Source organism: Caretta caretta, chromosome 4, assembly GCF_965140235.1.
Source record: "Caretta caretta isolate rCarCar2 chromosome 4, rCarCar1.hap1, whole genome shotgun sequence".
In the NCBI taxonomy this organism is placed as follows: domain Eukaryota; kingdom Metazoa; phylum Chordata; order Testudines; family Cheloniidae; genus Caretta; species Caretta caretta.
The window spans coordinates 31,830,204-31,854,204 of NC_134209.1; the positions used below are offsets into that span (position 1 = coordinate 31,830,204).

The 24,001-nt window shown below is 42.6% G+C and overlaps 1 protein-coding gene across 6 annotated transcripts in view; it reads left to right on the forward strand.

Annotated features, from left to right (window-relative positions):
* The first annotated feature begins 3,697 nt into the window (after window positions 1–3,697).
* CCSER1 (coiled-coil serine rich protein 1) overlaps window positions 3,698–24,001 on the forward strand; it is a 1,092,378-nt gene continuing 1,072,074 nt past the window's right edge. For 2 of the 6 annotated variants that reach the window (XM_075127520.1, XM_075127525.1), the window contains exon 1: window positions 6,189–6,314. In XM_075127520.1, the coding sequence (XP_074983621.1) occupies window positions 6,209–6,314 (106 nt within the window). In that variant the 5' untranslated portion in view covers window positions 6,189–6,208. Of the gene's footprint in view, window positions 3,973–6,186; window positions 6,315–24,001 lie in introns of those variants that run through there. The other 4 variants (XM_048846959.2, XM_075127522.1, XM_075127524.1 and 1 more) reach the window with 4 other exon arrangements.

The window sequence follows — 24,001 nt, forward strand, 5'->3', positions numbered from 1 at the left end:
AGAAACTGTGTACACTGGATGTGTCCAGAGCTTTTTATATTGCCTTGATAGCACCAACCCCTTCTGATTGTCTCCCCACCTCTATGTAGCCATTTCTAACCGTCTAAAGGCCAAACCATCTTGTCACAGAGAATCTCCAAGTGAATCGCACAGTTTATTTTCACTTGCCATCAACTAGTTGGTAAGCCTCCAAACATCAAAGCACACACGACCAGCTCACAGGCAGCATGTACCTCTTGCGTTAGGAATGTTCCAATTTCTGAGATTTGAAAAGCTGCCAGGACATCTTAAGGAGCCATAATACCTGTAGTGTAGGTAACCATTCTACATATTAGTCGAGGCAGCTATCATAGAGGGTGGTGCGAAGTAAGGCACAGGATTAGGAGCGGATGAAGGAGACAAAAGGAGTGATGAAAGGAGAAGCACCAAGTAGATAGGGGATGTAGGAGAATTGGAAATGCCAATTTTATTAAAAACTTTCAAAACATCTTTCTCAGTTGGTTAGTGAGAATGTCGTCGTCTTTGTGAATTTGCATACCCTGAATGTAGAATCTTCTCTTAAGATGTGTGCATACTTGTGAAAGAACTTGATGGGCCTGATTCTCCAGTCACATCATTGCAAAACTGAGGAGGGGAGAACTGGGTTACTTATTTATGTGGGTGTCCAGAAGCTGCATGTCCTGCTGCTTTCCTGCACCTACCCAGTTGGTTTTCAGCCAGCTTACCTACTTTAATATGGAGGCTGCTTGATGATTAATCATATTCCGACGGGGGTTTCTTTCATTCACATAAAACATGATTAATAGTTTGTAAAGCTGCCATTATTGTGTCCAAGCTTTGCTGCTTGCTGCTGTTGGTCTGCCTGTCTTGCCACACTGAATCAGAACCTGTGCTTGGAAACATCCTCCTCAAGAATATCTAGGAGTGCTGCTTAATGACAGGTGCTCATCTTTCAGGACAGCAGACAAGTGAATTTACAGCAAAGTGCTAGAAAGGTAAGGTTAACCCCAGGAGGCTTTTTGAACCTTTTTACTTAAATGTAAGGCATAATGAGGACAGGGAGACAGTGTAGGGAATAACTGACGATCCTTACTTAGGGACTGATTTGTCAGAGCACTTAAGCATGTGGCTAACTTTAAGCACATGCTTGAATGCTTTCCTGAATTGGGACTTGATTCCCACTAAAAATATCTGGGTACTGTATGTCCTTGTTTGCAACTTGTGAATTGCGAAGAAATGTAATTTTACTTGGAAGTGTTTCTGTTGAGGAAATGTCAGCCAAGGTTTTTCAACCTTATAATGATGGAGGAGGGATTTCTAAACTACTTCTACCTCTTTCCCGACATTCCACGTTCCATTACTACACATCCTGTATAATATGCTCCAGTCTTTCCTGTAAGATTTACTGCAGAATTCATTATCTACTCCAGATGTATTATTCAGCACCAGCAGAAAAAGGAACAGGGCAGTAGAAACAAGACAGCAGAAAGACATAAGGGTTCTTCCAGGTTAAGTCCATTATATCCCTTAGAATAGAGTCCAGAGCAATAAGCATGAATGAATGAACTAGCTATGTTTAGAAACAATTACATATGTGGAACCTGCTTGTCTAGACAGCCGGTCTTTTTATCTAGATCAATTTGTTACATGTACACTTGATAATACTTATGTGCTAAATCTTGCAAATTTTCACTTAGACCAGTTTTGCAGGGCTCTAAACAGCTCTACAGGTCACTGTGCAGTAGTGATCAGTTGTGCAGCAACAGGCTAGGGGCCTCACCCATTCACTTTTCACAGGGACAGACCATTCCCCCTTCCCCTCTTCTACCCCACCGAGGCCGCACCCTGGCAAGGTGTGGGGGGGCCTTAGAGCCACAGCCCGGCCATGATACGAGCTGGGTGGGCAGTCATGGGGATCCACGGCAGCCCTGCCACCTGCCCACAGTGTGGGAGGGGCTGAGAGCAAACCCCGGCCATGTCCCTGCCCCCCAGGCTGCCCAGCCGGCCAAGGGCAGGTGGAGGATCCTTGAGTCCATGCCAGCTACGGGTGTGTGTGTATGCGCTGCAGAACCTCAGCCCGGCCACAGTAAGAGACGGGTGGGCAACTGTGAAGAACCGCAGCATGGACCCTCCACCTGCCCTGGGTGGGAGGGTCTCGGGGCAGCAACACGGGCCAGGGGCTGCTTGGGATCCCCACCCAGAGTATGTTGAGGGTCCACCGCTGCTCCCTACAGCTGCCTGCCTGGCTCTTAGCATGGGAGTCTGGGTCCCTCCACCCGCTCTGGAGAGTCTGTGCTATAGCTGAAGATACAAAATTTGTATCCGCATCAGAGTTGATCTCTGCAAAAAAGGTCTATTGATATCCGGATATCCACGGCTATAAAGTGGATACCCATGGATTTGCAGGGCTCTACTTATTTTTCTGCAGGATCAGGACCGGAGACCACATCTACAAACCCTCACTCATGCAAGTCCTCCTTATTCCTGTGCTCATGTGAGTTGTCCTCTTACCCTGGTTTTCAAACACCTGTGGGCTGCAGACCCCTGCGAATCCACAGACTAAGATTTCTAAAGGAATCTGTACTTCCATTTGAAATTTTTTAAGGGTCTGCAGATGAAAAAAGCTTGAAAACTGCTCCCCTCTTAGAATCAATGGAGCAGTATATGTGAGTAAGCATGACTCAAGTGAGTCAGGTTTGCAGAAGCGGGCCCACCCATCTGTGTTAGCAAGAAACAAAATTTGAGGGGAAAAAAAAATCGTGTTCAAAATGTGACATGCTAACCACTCCAGCTTCCCTTTGAAAACAACCCCCACACCTATGTTCCCACCTCAACTCCAGCAGGGGTGTGAATCCAGCCTAACTGGACTGAGTTCGGGAGAGTTACTCCAGCAGCCAGGTCTGACTTTCCATCCCTCTCCCTAGCTGAGACTCCGGGCGTGGGAGCCAGGGTTTTAAATACAGCACTCTGCGGCGTGGGTCCATGAGCATCACCTGCCTGGCTTGTACCCCATTAACTGGAAACATCAATCACAAACTAAATACCTAAAAGGGGGGTGGGGCAGTGGAATCCGTTGGCTACACTACAGTGCATCAACTTGACTTCTCAGGCAGGGGGCCAGTGGACACACACCCCAGTGGGGCTGAACCCCGGGCGGGGCGCCACCTTCACTCCTGGTCTCCTGTGTGTGCGCCTGGCTTAGGGTGACCAGACAGAAAGTGTGAAAAATCAGGACAGGGGATGGTGGTGGGGGGTAGTAATAGGAGCCTATATAAGAAAAATTCCCAAAGAGGGGAGGTTTCAGAGTAGCAGCCGTGTTAGTCTGTATCCGCAAAAAGAAAAGGAGGACTTGTGGCACTTTAGAGACTAACCCATTTATTTGAGCATAAGCTTTCGTGTCCCTATAGGATCGGGACATCTGGTCACCCTAGCATGGCTGCAAAGGAGGCTTGGGGAAAAAATACTTGTCTCCCTCTTTGCTTCCCGGCTGACTCCGAGCCCAAAGAGGTGAGGTTGCCTCAATCCGCCCCACCCCTCCCCGCCGCCCCTTTGCCCGCCTGGGCAGCAGGGGTGGGACCGGGCGCTGCAGCAGGGAGGTGGCAACACAGACGCGCTGGGAAGCGCCTCCCCCGATCCCTCCCCTGCTCCTCGCCCTCCCCGCACCCACACACACAGCGCCGGCTGCCAATCCCTCCTCTGCTCGCTCTCACAGCAACAACATGCCTGCCTGGGAAGCGGCGGCTCGTGCAGAGGAGCGGGGCTGGCTCCAGGAGGATTATTAGCCCTGAACCAAGGGGTGGGGTGGTGGCAGTGGGGGTGGGCTCAAGGAAAAAACACCAAACCAGCAAGCGGAGGAGGAGGAGGTGGGGGGCAAGGCAGAGACTCAGCCCTGCCACCCCCCCCCCTTCTCCCCACCAGACACCAAGCTCTCAGTGCGCTGGAGGAGCCCAGAGAGAGCAGCAGCCCAGCCAGGTAGTAAATATCCTTCCTGCCCCACTCACGTCTCTGCCTTTGCGCTTTGCTCTGCTCCCTGCCCCGGGGCTGGGCTCAGCCTGGCAGGCAGGGGGAGCCAGCCCAGGCCTCGGGGCTGCTGCTGGGCTCCTGACACAGGATTTGGGGGGGGTTGGGAGGGAGATGGCCTGTCTCTGCCCCCCCTGAGGTGTGGGCTGCGGATGCATTTTGGGAGGGGGGAGGTTGCATGAGGCTGTTGCCAGGCTGGGTGACTGCAGAGGGAGGGGAAGACGGGCTTTGCTGCTCTCCGCTTCGGCTCCTGCAGGTAGATCCGGGGCCGGGCAGGCAGCAGGGCCAGCTGATTGGGAGCGGGAGGAGGGCGGCCGGGGCCCCGGTGCGCGGTTGCACTGAGCGGCAGCAGGAGGCGGGGGTAGATCCGCGTTGCCCGTGCCGGGCGTTCGCGCTGGTTCCGGGGATTTGGCTGAGCTTCGCTCCAGCAAGTCGGCAGCGGCGGCTGGGATTAGGGAGAGGACAAGTCGCTTTGTGGCGGGGGTTGGCTCAAGGGCTCCTGTGGGTTGGCAGCGAGCGAGAGGAGGCAGGCTGGGCTCACTCACAGACAGGCAGCTGCCTGCTTTGCAGCACTTAAAGGGGACTCGGGACGCCTGCAGCCGGGGGAGGCAGCTTGCAAAATGTGGGAGCCATGGACTTTCCAACAATGCCATATGTCGCCTCTTCTTCCCCCCTGGGCCACTGCTCCCTCATCCAGGCGTTGGCAAACACCCGGCACCTAGCCACCCTCACGAGAGAGGGGCAGCCAGGGCAGGTGGCATTTGTGGAGGGGGGGCTCTGAGGAGCAGGAGAGAGATGGTGACATGGCTAGGAACTGTTTTTGTGGGGACAGTGTGCCCACCCTCCCCCCTGCACAAGACCTGAAGCTTCAGCATGGCTCTGGCCTGAAGAGTGTCCTACCCCAAAGACAGATCTAGACTAGACAGGAGGCTTTGGGAAATCCAGAGGATGCTGCTTTTCCTCTGGTGCTGACAGAATTCCCATTGGTGTCCGTGAAGTTATTCCTGACTCTCCCTGGTGTGTGAACGAGAGGAGAGTAAGGATCTAAGTTTGGCTTTTCATTCGGTCTTCTTTTTTTGAAATGTTCATTCAGCTGGCGATTGCAGGAAGGAGCGGTTTGTTCGGAGAGATTTGAACAGGGGGTTGTGGTGGCGTCAGATGATGTGTGGCATTTCTAGGTGGCTCCCCTTTGAGTCATGAGCTGAAGGATGCTACCTGTCCCTTTCTGAATCACATGAGATGCCTCACAGGGTGGAAGAAATGGGGATGTAGCTAATTACACACGGGGCTTGTGAAAATCCATGCTTTCCTTGAGTACATCCTCATGTCCTTTTCCCTAACTGTAAAAGCTGTCCTCAGGTGATTACACGCTTTGGCTTTCCCTGAGGAAAGGAAAGGTGCTGGGAGTTGTGTCACTGGGGAGTTGAGAACGGTTTTCCTTTCCAGCAGAGAAGTGAAGTTTCTCAGAGGCCATAGCTGTCATCCACACTTCCCAGCTCTCCCACTCCCTTCAGCTTGTCCTGGGAGCCACAGTGGAGAAAGTAATCACTTCTTTCCACCCATTTCCCTTTTAGACATTTTCACAGCTGAATGTTTCTAGAAGGGAAACTTGAAAAAAATCCTCTCTTGAAGAGCTGATTCTATGCTAGACATGTTTTTCCTTCTGGTTTATGTTGCACTTGAAGTGTTAAAACTCTCCAGAGGCAGAAGGAGAAAGAGACTAGGAAGGTTTACTAGCTACTTCAAACAGTTTCTCTTGCTCGAACTTAAAAGGGGAGGGGGAAGGAACATGTTGCAAAATCAGTTAAAGATTATATAAAAGTGAAATATTAATGACCTGAAAATGTTTAGACAGCAAAGACATTGCACCTAGTCATTTTGGAAGCTTTCCATCCTCTTTACAACTCCTTATGGTATATGTAACTATGACTCTGTAGCAAAATGCAATTAAAATTAAAGAGCAGCAGGATTTGTAATTATGTAGATAGAAGTATGCTCATGGTAATAATGGATAATAATACATATGCGTCTTTTGCATAGGAGTTGCTTTTACTCTTGTTCTTGAATGATGCTGTTGGACAGAAGCCAGTAGCCTGACAAACTTTTTAAACATTTTTTTAAGGTATCGAAATGCCAGGAGCTTAATTAAGTCCTGGGTTATACACCAGAGGAAGGCCTCAGGCCCCAGATGCTGGAACGTCCTCTGAGAGAGACAGTTGTGGTGCTGCAAGGTGCCTATGGCAACTCTCACACTGCAGTGGGTCCGCAGGTGGCTAGTACAGTTCCAGAAGGAGGTAGGCCTGCCAGGGAAGGTAGTGATGGCATGAACACTCTGGCTTGCTCCCCCTGAAGCCAGTAGGAATTTGGAAAATCTTCACTGGTTTCCATGGGAGTAGGATTGGGTCCTTACCTTGTGTTTGTGATCAGTTGTGCGGTTCAGTTTGGGCACCATTCCCAGCGAAACCTGCATGAGTATGGGGCCCGTAGAATGGAGTACATAAAGCCCTCTTGATATACCTTATTGTAGGACTGTGTAGAGTATCAAAGGACCCGAATTCCCCTGCATGGTTCAGATCCTGAATATGGTAGTTTGGAGGTGAGCTGAAAGAAGGACCCTGAGGTCAAATGCTATGCAAACATAGGGTTCTTAATATCCAGCAGAGGGGGTGTGGAGTGGAAACTGATATTCTAGCCTACAGGTCACAGTAGACTCTGAGGAGGGACTGCATTATACCCCAAGGCCTGCTGACAGGTTTGGGGTTGAATTCATCCTCCACAGCCCTTGCTTAATGCCCTGCATAAGGGGTGATTTTCCCCCGAAGCTCATTGTAGTATGGTGGATAAGCAAGATTAGAAATCTGATGGTACTTGGGTCCTCTCTGGCATTCTTTGTGTGAAGTGATATGTATCTGCAGTAGAATATTCTTTGTTCTTGTTCCCTACTACAAGGGAAAAGGGACTGGGAACTGATAACTTGGGGGTTCTGTTACTATCTCTGCCATTCTCGTGCAAGTCCATTTGCCTTTCTGAGACTCAGTTTATCCATTTGGTAAAATAATATCTACATTGTGTGTTGTGAGACTGAACAGGTACTGCATAGGGGAAAGGTACTGTTTTTAAGTAATGTATTTTTGTTTCTCTTGCTATGATAGTTCTTTGTGGCACAGAAGATTTTAAAACTTGTAATTGTGTTTGAAAGCTTTTTTGCACAAGCATTTTATTATCCACACTCAAAACTCTGTGATATGGAAAGGGCTTTGTGTAAATTCTGTTGGACCCATTCCAGAAGTTCTTATTTAGTCCATACTTAGGTGAACTTCCCATGGGCATCATTGGGGATTTTGTCTGAGTACAGGCTTCAGAACTGGCTTTATTGTGAAAAAATTGTCTTCGGTTGGTTGGTTTGTTTTTTTGGTCTGTTGGTTGATTTGTTTTGCAGATTATTGTTAACGACAAACAGAGGCCCCAATACTGCAGTTCACTTCATTTGAGCAAATCCTGACACATGCATAGAATCTATTGATGTGATTGGGGCTTTGCATGGGTGAACAGCTATGTGGCTATGTGGAGTTGGTTGCAGGATCAGAACTATACAGAGTAATGTGGATAGTTTTTATGTTTTATAAATAGCAGTAAATAAATAAGTACCACTGTAAGGTAATTCAGGTGCAGGCGGTGAGTGGTGCGCACACATACGTTTCAGAGAAACATATTTTGTTAAAATAGACTTACCTGTAGATGTTGAAAAATATATCTAAATACACTCATGTGGAGGGACAGTACAGTGCAAGCACTTTCACTTAAGTTGCAAAACTCCCATTGACTTAAATGGGACCAGCATGTCACCCTATAAGTAGTTTGAAGTCAAAGGGGCTATTTGCAAAGCATGAAGTTAAGTATGTGCATAAGTCTTTGCAGTTTCAAGGCCCAGCTTTGTATCCTGCGGTACAGTCATATGTTGCCATCACATCAACTTCCTTGATTAGATTCATTTGGCAGTTTTCTACAATGGTAGTAAAATGTGCTTCATTTGCTTACCTTTTAAAGTATGCATTTTGTAGTGATGATTTTAAAATCATCTTCTGTTTATTGTCAGCTATGGCTTAAGGCTAAGATGCTATATTAACCAACTTAACCTGACTTTTGTAGTGACTTTTAGCTATTTCAGAATATTGGCTTTGTGACATGACATGGAAAATACAGCATTCATGAACACTTACAAATAGTATCCATGGTGTGATTTGCACTTGAGTCATTTCATGTATATCCGTATATTTCAGCATGGACCTACAACTCTGGGATAATGGAAGTTACATCTATATAATACACATGCAATTGAATAAATAATAGCATAGTTATTCACTTGTTAAATTTACAGGTATTTTTATTTATAGCTTTTTCGCTGGTGTTCTCTGTGCTGCATGCCAGAGTGTATAGTTTAGATAATATAAACTCACATACTGACAACTATAGTTTGATTTCCCTGTTGGAGAGTAACAAAATGCTTATGCTTTAGGCCATTGCCTTTATCAGCACCATGATCTGTCCTGTATGGGATAATCATTTTGTCATAAAATCTGAGTTTCGGCGATGAGAAATAGGACTACAGGGAGATAAGAACATAATATATGCATGGAAATCCTGATTTTTTCTTTTTTAAAAAAGGGTGGAGAAGAGAATTTGCAAAAATATCTGCATTAAAATCCCCGTTCTGTGTGCATTTTGAGAGTCTTTACAAAAATTAATTCAGATGGTGAAACTGAATAATCTACCAGTGTATAAGATCAGCTTCAGCACATACACAATGTAGTTTGGTTATAATCATATATACAAATGTATGGCAAAATATATCTGCAGAATTTTGGACTTCATACATTTCTGCAGTCAGGTCAGATTCACAGTGTGTGTGGGAATGCAGCAACACCCCCAAATTGGGAAGACTCCAGCATCAATAGCATATCCTGCACACTTTATTGAAAAGGGCTTTATATCTAAATATACCAAATTATCTATCTAAGGTACATACATGACTCCCATTGCCACAGTATCTGAGAACTTCACAGTCTTTAATATATTTATCTTCACAAATATCCAAGAGAGCTTTTTTGGAAAGTTTGAGCCAAAACATCTGTCACTTTTTAGAGTGAAGGAAGTGTTTTTTTTTGGGGGGGGGGAGAATCACTTGTCCATTATTATTTTATTTTATTTATTTATTTATTTATTTTAATTGTTGCTTAACTTTATAAAGGTCCAGCATATCAATAACAGACAGTTGAAATCTAGCAGAGAGGTTGTTCCTATGTCAAAAGTGTACCTTTTTGTACTGGATGTGATTTGTCAAATTACTACATACTGGGTTTTGTAATGCAGTCTTTTAATTGTGCCAGCATTATATTGGTTCTGTGCATATGTGTGTGTACTTCAGAAAGTATAATGGCAGTGCTGTGTCTTTCTTTACGAATATTGAAGCTGTATGGGAAGTACTTTGTTTTGTGAAATCCTTTGGCCAGAGCCTCAGCTGGTTTAAATCAGTGTAACTCGATTGACTTAAATGGAATTATGTCAGTTTTCACTAGCTGAGGATCTGGCCTTACCTTATCTTTTTATAAGGTTGCTCATCAGTGTAGTATCTGAGCACCCTTCAGATACATAAATACAAATATTTCTTTTGTCCAGTTTGTAGGCAGGAATGAGCTTAAGGTTACTGTGGTTTTTTTTTTAAATATGAAGTATACTTGATTCATTCCATGCACACCTTTATATGTAAGGAATATAAATATGTCCTCCATATTCAATATTAGAACACATTTAAAAAAGAATAAGGCATATACATAGCATAGTTAACATGTAAAACAAACAAGCAAACCAACCCTGCGTTATAACATATGTGTTGCACCCTGGAATATAAAACATTTTAACCACAGTCCCTTTGGCCTGGTACTGTTCTCAGTGACATACTTTGCAAAACTTCTGTTGACTTGAACTGGAGCAGGATCAGGCCTTCTGCTGACAAGAGATAGGTACTTATCGATTCACAAAAACTCCAGTCTTGATGTTCCCGTTGTGTCATTCTCCCACTCTCCTCTTTGTGCCTTTACTCGTGCTACCTCTCCTAGTTGTGGAACCCCCTCGTGATTTCAGTCTGCCATATGGCTATGACTTATCAGAATTTCTTTAATTAGAAAAAGTCTGCTATTATGTGATCTACTTCAGCTAGTGTAGTGAGGGTGAGATTTGGGTGAATGTGTGATTAAATCGATGCAACGTGTTTCCCGAGCCGCAGTGGTGCAGTTTAAACCATATTTTAATCAGACACAGGAAGTCTTGTGTAGTGACATCAACTGGTGCTCATGTCACCTTGTAACAGCGTTCAGTCCTAGTGGCCCCTAAAGTCTCAGTCCCTACAAAAACAAAACCATTTCCTCTGTTAATCACACCGTATTACACAGCCACCTGTTAAAGCCAGACTAGCAACAGCAGTCCCTTTCGTGGCCATTATTAAGCGGTTTCATTGTAGCTTAACTGTAAAAAGAGAGAAATCTTTTTTGTGTAAAATGCTAGCCAAATTCTTAATGATGAATTGGACATGGTGTGTCATGTATACAATAGAAATGGCAGGCTGATACTGTCAGCCCCCCCTTCCTCTGTCCCCAGAATGCCATTATATTTATTAATCACCACCATTCATATGTCCGTAGTGTGTCCAAGGGTAATAACATGTATTGAGGCAATTTTTCCCCAAATCATGTGGGACAATATGAAGGCTTTAGATAACATTTTAATGGAGATAATGGAAACGTGTGCGTGCTAGGGCGCTAATCCTATTTAAGGTGTTCAGAAATGCTGGGTAAACTGGGATATAGAGGCCCTTTTGATAGTGTGTGGTCTTGATGCTGCTAGTGGAATGAACTGCCTGATAGAGCCATGGAGAAGATGGAATGGCTTTGTCTCTCTTTTGCTTACAGTGGTCTACAAGCCTGTATTCATTTTCTGGGATCCACAGATGGATCGAGATTCATTGTGCAGGAAATGCTGCCCTCCTCTGTGAGTGCAGAGAATCCTGGACACAGCAGGATCTGTACTGCAGTGCAGTCTTGCATGGTGGAATCATAGCTCCATTTGTGCAGTGGGATGGGTGAGGAAACAGGTGGGTTTGGAGCATCATCCTTGAATACTTACTTAAGTTTGGAGGTGTGAGGAAGGTGCATCACAAGTGTGTACTCTTGCCTGGTGCAGGGTGCACTTTTTGCCCCTGTGTGAGTAGCTTTGTTTCAAAGGTTCCAGTTCAGAGACTGCAAAAATCTTGGAAATCCATATGTATGCTCGAAGAATTAAACTATCCTTACATAGCAAAAAAATAAAAAAAATCGGTTTATGTTTTTAACGAATGCTGCCAAAGTGTGGTATATCCAAAAGGAAATGTAGTATTCATAAGTCACCACCACACTGCACACCTTAGATTTCTTTTCATGTATTGAGGGTGAAGGGTTCATAGCTCCAAAAAAATCTCTTTTTTGCATGAATGCTTGGTTATTGGAGAAAATTTTGATACATGTCAGTCTTCACGAGACAACATGTTAAGGAAACTAGTTAATTGTTCTGTATTTTTTTCTGTTCAGGATTTATGACTTACCTAAGGAGCAAGAGTCCTGGACAATCTTACATGTGCAATAACACTGTAGAACTCTTACATTTTATAGTAGAACCATTCTTGCTCAAATTTTGAAATTGATACTGTCCATTTTAACTGTGGTAAGGTGGTGGCAGGCTGTGCCCCTTTGTAAGAAGGAAAGATGATTTATTTTCTTAAACCAGGGGGCTGATTCTTCACTGCCCTGTATCATGGGCAATAATTTATAAATGTGTAGAGTGCACATGGTGTCAGTCATCCTAATTTGCTGGTGATTTATACCAATTTTGCACTCCCAAAGATGCACGGCAGTGCAAAATCATGCCCAAGGATTGGGGACAAGGGGGCTAGAGCTGAGGGTAAATGAGGTTTCCTTACAAGCTCTGGATGACATCTTTGCTCCACTAAAAGTCATTGGCAAAAGTTTTATTGACTTGAATGGGGATCAGGATTTTACCCTCCAATTCAGTATTATCCAGCACCTCCCATTTTGAGTCCAAGGAAGACTTCCCTGTTGGAAACCAATACCAGATTCGCCCCCTCTCTGTTGAGGATTTCTTAAAATGTTTTTTTGAATTGTGTTAGTTTGCTTGCTTGTTTTCCTGGTTGTTTTTTACATGAAATATTGAGGTCCAGTAGAAAACATAGTGTTCGAGTCTATGAATGTCTGGAGAATTAGAGGTTTGTATCTGAAATTGCCAATGAGAGAACTCTGATTGAGAATGGAAGTAATCTTTATCCAGGCTTTTGGGCCAGATCCTTCGCTGGTGTAAATTGACATAGCCCATTGAAGTCCATGTGGTTCCAGTTGACATCAGCTGAGGATTTGTTTTGATGCTTACTCAGGATGGATTTGATTTAAATAAAATTTATTTAAATCATGATTTAAATCACTAGTCAGGAAGACTCGATTTAATCATGGATTTCTACATAAAAGTGCATTCTTGTTGGTTCTTATAACCTTAATACATATTTTTCACAACTCAGAGATAGATGTAGGTTTCATTTTTAGAAGGTACACACTACACATTTTTAAAGTGATTTATTTTGAAAACTTTTCAGATTAGTTTTCCAGCTATATCAGAAAATGAATGATTGTTTGGTTATTTCATTTACCAAAGGTAATTGAAGCAGATATTAATGAAGTCATTGGGAGGTGAACTATCTCCAAATCAACAGGTTAAACCTTAATATTTGGAGGATTTTCTTGTCATGCTGTATTAGGAGAACATCACCAGACAGACATTTACATTGTTTTATTTAACTAAAACAACAACGTTATGTATTCTGGATTTTTTTCTTCAACTGCAAACATATATTTTAACAAAACGAGCATATGAATATTTGAATTTAGTTAAACATTCAAGTTTTTTAAAATCAGGTTTGTTTTTGTTATAATTGTTTTTAACTAAAATAATTACATGACATTTTTTAAAAACAAAAATTAAATAGACCGTCAGCCAGGTCAACATGAGAAACTAAAATGTTGGTTTCTGCAGCTAACTCAGTCACCTTCACCTTCATTTTTCTGTTTGTTCATAATCTGGAAAAGAAAAACAAGCTTTTCTGCTTTTTCAGGTCCCAAACGATTTCTCAATTTGAATGAATTAGTCCAAAGGAAGAAAATATTCTTTCTACACCGGCAGAAGAAGCTACTGGTGTTAAAAGTGAGATTATTACTTCAACAGTCTCTGAATCCAAGTGCTTAAATGACTTCCACCAGTTCACTGGTGTGACTTTCTTTAAAACATTATCAGCAAACATATATTTCTTGAATGGTTCTTCTTCCCAAACTGGGTCTCTTTTACGGCCTGCTGCCATTATAGGTTTTTGCTTCCAGTGAGAGAATGGTATGGTAGATCTCAAATCAATGAAGGCTACACTCAGAAAGACCTCAAGATTTCTCTAATATGGTGCTCAAACAGTTTCACTTTTGTTTCTACTGCCTGTCCCTCCCTTCTCACATTCATCTCCAGACTTCTTCTCCTTGTCCAGATCTATTCTGCCCCAAACAATCTTCTATTCGTTGAACTTGTTGAAACTTTGCATTTTAGAGAGAGGTAAGGGATTGACTCTGTGTACACAAATTTGTAGAGGGACATGAGGGTTGAGGTCTGTTATTTCTCACCTCTGTTTATTTATTTTAAAACTTTTTTGCTGTTAACAAGCATGTTATGTCTGGAGACACAAATCCACAGTTTGAGAACTACAAAACTAAGCATCTCTGATGGTATCTTCTAGACTGAGCACTGAGTCTCATTGGGTAGATAGAAAGATGAACCTAAATAATCTATGCAGACGTTCCTGGAACCCAATAAATTGGGTCACTAATCCATGAACTATTGGAACTCATTTACAAAACTTTTCTTAAACATTACATGAATATATTGTCTCATACTATAGAATTAGAATTTATCATCCCTATTCCACAATGAGATATCTTTGAGCTATAATGTATCTGAATTAAAACGATCTTTAGATAGGTTTTTTTTCCTCAAAAATCCAATTTTTATTAATAAATCTGATTTAAATAAAATTTGATTTTTAAAAAAAAATCATTGATTTTTATCCACCCTGTGCTTACTTAACTCATGTTCCTCAGAGGAACACTTTGGAGAAAAGCTGATTTTGGTAAAGTTTCAGTATCTCTGCCCCTTTTCACAAAGGCCTAAGAACAACGTGGTCTGTTAGCTTTGACCTCCATCCGCAAAACCAGGAAGACCAGATCTGACTTTCGTTGTTGAATACAGAAAATAACCTTTTAAAAATACCTTTGTCATTGATGCATCAAGAAGAGGGTACAAATCCAATGTTTTTCCTTTGGAGTCCCGTTTAAGTTCCCCTGTATGGAGAATGCAGCAGGCTGGATAGCAGGGATAGCTGGCTAGCTATTGTGCAGAATGCTAGAGGCAAGGTTCCCAACAATGACCTGTTCAACCCTAGTAGAAAAGTGGCACTTCTGGGGGGTGTGGATCATCATAGCAGTGAATATATGTCTGCAGGTTTTGCATCTTTTATGTCAGGGTGGTGCCACTTTGTATTGATGTGTCCTGGTCTGTGGGGAGTTTGCTTCTGATGATGATCTTGGAGAGGTTGGGGGGTTGTCTGAAGGCAAGAAGAGGGGATTAAGGAAAGATTTCTTTCAGAATGGGGTTCCCATCGAGTATGGTTTGTAGTTGTTGCATAAGACATAAATCATGGAGCAGGTCCTCAAAGAATCAATCCTGAAGCACTTACATGAGAGGAAAGTGATCAGGAACAGTCAGCATGGATTCACCAAGGGAAGGTCATGCCTGACTAATCTAATCGCCTTCTATGATGAGATTACTCGTTCTGGATGAAGGGAAAGCAGTGGATGTATTGTTTCTTGACTTTAGCAAAGCTTTTGACACGGTCTCCCACAGTATTCTTGTCAGCAAGTTAAAGTAGTATGGGCTGGATGAATGCACTATAAGGTGGGTAGAAAGTTGGCTAGATTGTCTGGCTCAACGTGTAGTGATCAATGGCTCCATGTCTAGTTGGCAGCCGGTGTCAAGTGGAGTGCCCCAGGGGTCGGTCCTGGGGCCGGTTTTGTTCAATATCTTCATAAATGATCTGGAGGATGGTGTGGTTTGCACTCTCAGCAAATTTGCTGATGATACTAAACTGGGAGGAGTGGTAGATACGCTGGAGGGCAGGGATAGGATACAGAAGGACCTAGACAAATTGGAGGATTGGGCCAAAAGAAATCTGATGAGGTTCAATAAGGATAAGTGCAGGGTCCTGCACTTAGGACGGAAGAACCCAATGCACCGCTACAGACTAGGGACCGAATGGCTAGGCAGCGGTTCTGCGGAAAAGGACCTAGGGGTGACAGTGGACGAGAAGCTGGATATGAGTCAGCAGTGTGCCCTTGTTGCCAAGAAGGCCAATGGCATTTTGGGATGTATAAGTAGGGGCATAGCGAGCAGATCGAGGGACGTGATCGTCCCCCTCTATTTGACATTGGTGAGGCCTCATCTGGAGTACTGTGTCCAGTTTTGGGCCCCACACTACAAGAAGGATGTGGATAAATTGGAGAGTCCAGCGAAGGGCAACAAAAATGATTAGGGGTCTGGAACACATGACTTATGAGGAGAGGCTGAGGGAACTGGGATTGTTTAGTCTGCAGAAGAGAAGAATGAGGGAGGATTTGATAGCTGCTTTCAACTACCTGAGAGGTGGTTCCAGAGAGGACGGTTCTAGACTATTCTCAGTGGTAGAAGAGGACAGGACAAGGAGTAATGGTCTCAAGTTGCAGTGGGGGAGGTTTAGGTTGGATATTAGGAAAAAGTTTTTCACTAGGAGGGTGGTGAAACACTGGAATGCGTTACCTAGGGAGGTGGTAGAATCTCCTTCCTTAGAAGTTTTTAAGGTCAGGCTTGACAAAGCCCTGGCTGGGATGATTTAATTGGGGATCGGTCCTGCTTTGAGCAGGGGGTTGGACTAGATGACCTCCTGAGGTCCCTTCCAACCCTGATATTCTATGATTCTATGATTCTAAGACCATTGACACTTAATATAAGGATGCAGAAGAAATGTTCACCTAGCTATTGGTACTGCAATTCATTTGTGCAATGGAAAGGACATTTCTTAATTTATAGTTCAGTAGTGAGTACAGAATAAAAAAATCATGGCGCAGAATAATGGTTTTTAATGGTTGTTACTCGTGTAGTAGTTGAGCATTGAAATAAATTGTGGGATTGTTTGGGGGCAGAGAAATCTACAGAGAAGTTGAACTGTAACTTTCAGCGCTGCAGTCTTGGAGGTGAAATTTCAAACAAGTGACATACCTCGCAACTATGTCTGATCAGGAGGCACGATGTAGGATAAGAAACCTAGTATATTTTGAAGGTCATATTTTCCCTGGGGGTGGCGGAAAGGGTGAAAAAAGGAATATTCATCAGTGTTCAGCGTGATCACAAGAATGTTTCCTTATGTGATTACTTATTTTCAACACCAGTTAGGCAGAATACTGTACAATGCACTATTCAAGGAACATGTTTTTGCATACAATGGGCTTGATCCTACTCTGACAGACAAGTGTGTATTACTACATTCTTTGAAATCACTTGGCGTGATTGAGTGCAAAAAAATGCACCTGCATATTGGAATGAAAATCTCAGCCAAAATAAACCACGGTGTTGAGTAAAACAAAGTGTGTCAAGGGTGGTGTATCCCTTTAAAACTGGAAATTTTTTTTTCTGGTTTGTACTCTCATCATATTGTAGATGTGTCATATGTCAATTTTAGTTGTTTCTGTTGCACTGTGGAAGTATTAATGGGGGTGTGTGCATGTGTGCGTGTGCATGTCTCATCTTTTCCTTCTTTACCAGTAATAAGCTATTTTTATGAAGGAAAGTTTCTGCTTAAAGGGACATTTTATTATCCCAGACACATCAAACCTATAATTGTTTAGAACTTTACCAGAGGGATTTAATGAGTCTGTGACAATGGTAACAATTATAGGGGGCAGAGGAGGAAAGTATCCTTGAATTTATTATTTTTATTTCCCAAGGGTTAATCTCTGCTTATCAAAGTAAATTAAGCAGACTACTCTGCTCAGATGTTCTCTGGATTTCCCAGGTCAATAGCTGTTATAAACAAAATAATTCTCTTTTGGCCCAGTCCTGCAGTCCTTATTCACTGAATGCTCCTAGTGAAGGTCAGTATGACTGCAGGATCACAGCTTGTATCTATTTATTAAATAGCAGAAAAAGCTTTGTTCGTGCACAGTTCAGGTTGCTTGCTGATGGCTTGTGCCCTTTCAGAATGTTGAGTCCTGCAAAACTCAATGTTCTGAAAACCAAGAAATATAGAGTTAAGGTAAAAAGTCTACATAACCATAACCTTTCCCTCTTGGAGCTATGCCCGATAATACACACTCTGTCTTTTCATCACAATGCACATGCCCTATGCTTAAAAACTAAGCCTGCTCTCCCCTGACAGAATATCACACTTGTAAAATTTAATATCCACTTCACAGCCTTTTGCAACCTCTTTACACTTGCACATAGGATACCACTTAATGCTGTACTTTCCTCTACCCTTTAACTCCACACAGTGCACTCATATCTTGCTTAACTACTGACAGCAGGGGTGGCAGGTTTGTAGAAATTTTGGTGGTGCCCAGAACCTGCCCCCCCCAAACTCTGCCCCCAACCTGCCTAAGGCTCTAGGAGGCAGTTTGGGTATGGGAAGGAGGTCTGGGGTGCAGGCCCTGGACTGGGGCTGGGGATTAGGGTGCAGGAGGGGTGCAGGGTGCAGGCTCTGGGAGGGGGGTCAGATTCTGCCACACACATGGGGGCAGGGAATGAGGCTCATACCCCCAGAAGGGAAAGTCCCCTATATCCTGGCTCACATGAGAGAGGCACGGATGTGGGGGTGGTCAGACTGCTCTACAGGAGCTGTGAGCTCTCAGATCCCAGTGCACACTCAGGAGGGAAATGTGGGGCTGACAGGTGCCCCTGCCCCTGTTCTCTCCCAGTGGCCCTCCCCTTCCACTACAGCTAGCTCCTGTCATCTCACCCTCCAACCCCTCTTATTCACTCACACCCCTTTTATTTCCTTCTCCATATCATTCCTCACCTTGCTGCACCATAAACCCTTCTCCCCTATTCTTACCTACTCTTGCAACTCTAGTTGCCCTCTCCTCCAAGGGAACGTTTGCATGGGGAATTTATTGTCTTTTCAGAAATACTTTCAGTGCCATGTGAACATTCTCCTTTACTTGGGTTACATTTCCCCCACCGTAATAATTTAAAAAACCCCAAACCTTTGGCAGAGGCAGGTTTTAACAAGGTGCCTCCTGTTATTTGAGACTTCTCTCTAGGTTTGGGTTTGAACTCTCAGTGTCTGGGTGATGCTCAACTTGATGTCCAGAACAGTTCCTCTGAAGTATTGAGGATGGGTGATTCATAGCAAGCTTTCAATTCCTGCAGCCTCTCTCTTTTTCTCCATATGTGCAGTATAATCCATGTCATGCATGAGCCTTAGAACTGTGATGCATCCAACTCTAGAACCAAACTCTTGGGGCTAATCACATAATTTAATCTCTCCCCAGAGTGCTTGTGGGTGGCATGCAGTCTGTGGGGGCGAGACTCAGGTATTTAGTTCCTTGGTATGAGCATCTCAGCCCTAGTTTGATCTCTGCATGCCCAAAATTGTTGCCAAAAGCTTTAAGAAACGCTGCTTCTGAGGTGGTTGTATCTCAGGAACCCCTTTGGTCAAATGGCCACAAATCAATAATGGAACCCTGTGCCCTAGTGAGGCATTTCATGGCAATTTTCAAGGCAATCTGAGTAACTGTGAGGATTTTAGAGCATTTAGAAGAGTCAAGCTTTAAACAGAAAGCTGGTCTTAAACTTAACTATAGTAGAGCAGGTGCTCTGCTGTTATCTAGGCACCAATAGATCACTCATTTCTGTGGTGTCTAAGCACCAGAAATGTGCAATATGACATTTTGTAATGGATTTTTCTCTTTGCTGACTGGATTGCTTCCCTTACTTAATAAGTGTAATTTAATGGTGATTATTACTTTCTGCTATCATAATGAGTGCCAGCTCATGACCTGTCATATCATTGTAGGACGGCCTTTGCAAAAGGTGACATTTTTTGCTCAACACATAGTTTCAGAATCAGTTGGGGAGCCAGTGGAGTTACATGGTACACAGGTGTGATGTACTCACACTGATGTCTTTGCCCATTAAGTTCTCCCTTCTGAGTAGCCTTTACCTGGCCTGATCCAATATAGACAAGGTGCTTGCCCAGTAGAAATAGATAGTCTCCTGGCAGAGTGTGGAAGGCAGTTCTCACTACTGGTGATTTGTTCAGGAATAGAGAGATGAGATCATATAATTCCAAGACCCTGTCTTACATTGCACTGATCTTCCTAGCTACATCTGGTTATAAATGGAAAGAAATCTACCTAAGGATGATCAGCCAATGGACTTCAAAACTGTATCTCCCCTCCCTATATTCTCACCAGTCACTCTCAATATACCACTAAAATGATGCATCGCAACAAGCTCAAATCAATGGTGTGCCATGCTCCCAATGTATTGCAACTAGGGCTGTCAATTAATCACAGTTAACTCATGCGATTAACTCAAAAAAAGTAATAGTGATAGAAAATTAATTGTGATTGATCGCACTTATAACAATAGAATACCAATTGAAATTTATTAAATATTTTGGCTGTTTTTCTACACTTTCAATATTGATTTCAGTTACAATACAAAGTGAACAGTGCTTGCTTTATATTATTATTTTTGATTTCAAATATATGCACTGTAAAAATGATAAAAGAACTAGTATTTTTCAATTCACCTCATATAAGTAATGAAGTGCAATCTCTTTATTGTGAAAGTGTAATTTACAAATGCAGATTTTTTTTGGTTACATAACTGCACTCAAAAACAAAACAGTATAAAACTTTAGAGCCTACAAGTCCACACAGTCCTACTTCTTATTCTGCCAATGACTAAGACAAACAAGTTTGTTTACATTGACGGGAGATACTGTCTGTTTCTTAATTACAAATCACCTGAAAGTGAGAACAGGCATTTGCATGGCACTTTTGTAGCCAGTGTTGCAAGGTATTTACATGCCAGATATGCTAAACATTCGTATGCCCCTTCCATGCTTCAGCCACCATTCCGGAGGACATACTTCCATGCTGATGATGCTCCTTAAAAAAGTAATGTGTCTATTAAATTTGTGACTGTACTCCTTTGGGGGAGAATTGTATGTCTCCTGCTGTGTTTTACCCACATTCTGCATATATTTCATGTTATAGCAGTCTCGGATGATGATCCAGCACATGTTGGTTTTAAGAAAACTTTCACAGCAGATTTGACAAAAGACAAAGAAGGTACCAATGTGAGATTTCTAAAAATAGCTACAGCACTTGACCCAAGGTTTAAGAATGTGAAGTGCCGTCCAAAATCTGAGAGCGATGTGGAGCATGCTTTTAGAAGTCTTAAAAGAGAAACACTCTGATGCGGAAACTACAGAATCCAAACCACGAAAAAAGAAAATCAACCTGCTTTGATTTTTATCAAACATGCGTCGCACTGCTTTGGATCGTTATCAAGCAGAACCCGTCATCAGCATGGACGCACGTCCTCTGGAATGGTGGTTGAAGCATGAAGGGACATATGAATCTTTAGCACATCTGGCACATAATGTTTTCACTTTCAGGGGACATTGTAAACAGGAAGCAGGCAGCATTAGCTCCTGCAAATTGTAACCAACCTTGTTTGTCTGAGTGCATGGCTGACCAAAAAGTAGGAATAAGTGGACTTGTAGGCTCTAAAGTTTTACATTGTTTTATTTTTGAAATGCAGTTTTATTTGTACATAATTCTCCATTTGTAAGTTCAACTTTTATGATAGAGATTGCACTGCAGTACTGGTATGAGTTGAATTGAAATTTTTTTTTTGTTTTTTACAGTGCAAATATTTGTAATGAGCATTGTACGCTTTGTATTTTGTTGTAATTGAAATTAATATGTTTGAAAATGTCGTAAATGTACAAAAATATTTAAAATAAATGGTATTCTGTTGTTGTTTAACAGCGCAATTAATTTTTTTAATCGCTTGACAGCCCTAGTTACAACCCTTTACTTTCATACACACTCTGTATTTCCTTCTCTGCCGCTTCCTTCGCTCCTTGGTGGGCAGTATGCACATATCTGGGCTCCTTTACGTCAGCACTGGGAACAATCGCATCTGCTAAATATATGCCATCCAGGCAATGACTTCTTAGCATCGTTCTGCCCAAGCTCTCTGCCCAGATAGTTCTACCCTGGCTGCCTGCCTCTCCAAAGAGAAACATTTAAAATCGTTTCATCCTTGTGGACAGTATTATTTAATATAGCTCTGTCCTTACCTGATACTGCAGTGTTTCCACATAGCAAATCCCTCTTGAGAACAGTAGAAACTGCAGGATGGGGTTTGATTTACATTTCCACCGAATACAGTAGCTTTATAGTAACTCCTTGCCGAGCTTTTGGTGAGTGAGCTTGTTATAAATCCTTCCTAGTGTAACTAAAAGGGATGCAGGGCTTGTGTTCACTTGGGGAGTGAGGGGAGATTTGGTTTCTTTGGAAGAGCCAAGTATGGCTTACGATTCACAACAGATTTTACATGTAGAAGTACTTCATTCAGCAAAATCGCTCTTTGTCGGTGTCCTGAATGTAATAAATAATATGTCATTAAAACCAATAATGACCTCCATGGGCTTTTCAGAAACTGTCATTATTGAAAAGCTGGATTAATCTCTCACTAAATCCATAAGTAATTCAGGCCTTTACTGTGGTTTCAGCATTTTTTCCCCCTAGAAAGCATAGCCCAGTCGAGTGATGGAGATCAAGGGAAAAACCTATAGATATACAGCCTTAGAATCAATCTCTAGGTTTAAATGCTTAGAAGAATATTACATATAGTTCTCAAATGCAGTTTCTGCAGCTCTTGCTCTCGTGGATCATTGGATTCTACTGTTTCATAACAATGGTTTATTGAACATACAGACTCCTGTCAAAAATACGTTTTTTAAATAAAATATTACTTGAGAACATTAATTCAGTCATGGCCAGTAAGAGCTGCCAAAGTTGTGCCTAAGTAGGTATGGGTATCTGAAACATTTAAAATGACACTGTTAAATCCCTTTCCACTAAAATTTTCGAGGGGTAGACTGGGGAGGAAAAGCATGGATGCACTTGAACTGTGTGCAAACAAAACTGTGCACATGTGCAGTGATCGGATAGTAGATGGAAGGATTTATTGAAAGATGCTAAGAAACCATTTTAAATAAGAAAACATTTCCAAGAATGCATCATTTTAAGGGTGTTACATTTCTGGCCTACTGGTCTCATGCCCCTTTAAATTATATGTTTTTCTAGTCTATTTGTAATATAAAAATGTAATAAAATATTAAGTTTGCCAATTGACTTGCATATGTAATATTGTCTTTTGTTTACTGTTGGGCAAAAATCCTTCTGTAATAGCTTCAGATTGATAACATTGGTATTTATGAAAGTTAAGGACTGATCATGTTCGTGAACAGTAGGCATATTGTGGATAGGCATTGTGTGAGCTTTCTGGCGACTTCTTCCAATAATCTTCAGCCTTAACCTTCAAAACAGTTGGTGCTACCCAACTCCTGGGTCACTCTTCAGGAAATACGACCGTTATCTTGAAGAACCATGCCCAAGTGTGTTGTCATTTCACATGTCTCATGGAGAGCTGGCTTTGATGGCCAAGACCCAAGGCCAGCATTTTTAAACTTTGGTGCCTAAAGTAAGTAGGTAGCCTGACTTTTTCTTCGAGGTGCTGCAGTCTCTATTGACTTCAATGAAAGCTGTAGGTGGGAGCTCAGCACCTCTGCAGTGACTAAATATAGATTGAAAGTGCCTAGCCTATAGGCACTCAAGTTTGAAAATACTGACCTATATCCGTGCTGATCTCCAGAACTGTTTTCAGTATATCGGTTGTAAAACCTTCAGGGAAAAAAACCATAGATGAAATCTTGGCCCCGCTGAAGTCAGTGGAAGAACTCCCGCTGACTCAGATGGAGCCAGCATTTTGCCTTACATCTCATATGCATTTGTACTGTGGGTACTGCAACGGGGACCTGATGCTTACTAGACTCTGCACACTGTTGTACTCTGTGATATTGTGTCACTTGTGAGAATAATGGTATTAACATAGGTTTGCTAAAATGGCAACACTTAATTTAAAATTTTGATAGTCTATTAGTAATTAAACTAAAGTTCTGTTTACATCTTTCTTCTGTACAATCGCATATTTGATTGAGATCCTTTACTTTTGATGCTACTATTCTGTGTCACCATCATTGTAACAGTACTTCTGTGGGATAGATCATAAACTGGTGCAAATTGGCGCATAGCTCCATTGAAATCAAGGGAACTAGGCAGGATTACATCAGCTAAGAATCTGATCTGTTTGGTTCGTGTTTACATCTTATCTTGCAGTGCATAAAGTATAGGGAAATAGAATTAAGGAAACCCTGATAGTTTGAGGGAGGGTGGGTGGGAAATCAAACTTGTGAGGTGTCATGGCTCCCTGTGGAGGAACAAGGGAAATCTTGTTTGCTAAACATTGAACAGTGGCAACCATGTCCTTGCAGAACACTTCAGCGGCTGAATTCATTTAGGTAATTCTTGACGCACAGCATGACTCCAGATAAAACATTTGACTCCTCATGTGTTGTGGTCTGGAAGGGTGCTTTCATAGTGTGAGTCTAAAGAAGATCTATATAGTGTGCCAAAGAGAAGGTTAAGAGAGAACTTTATAAGTACCTAAATGGCAA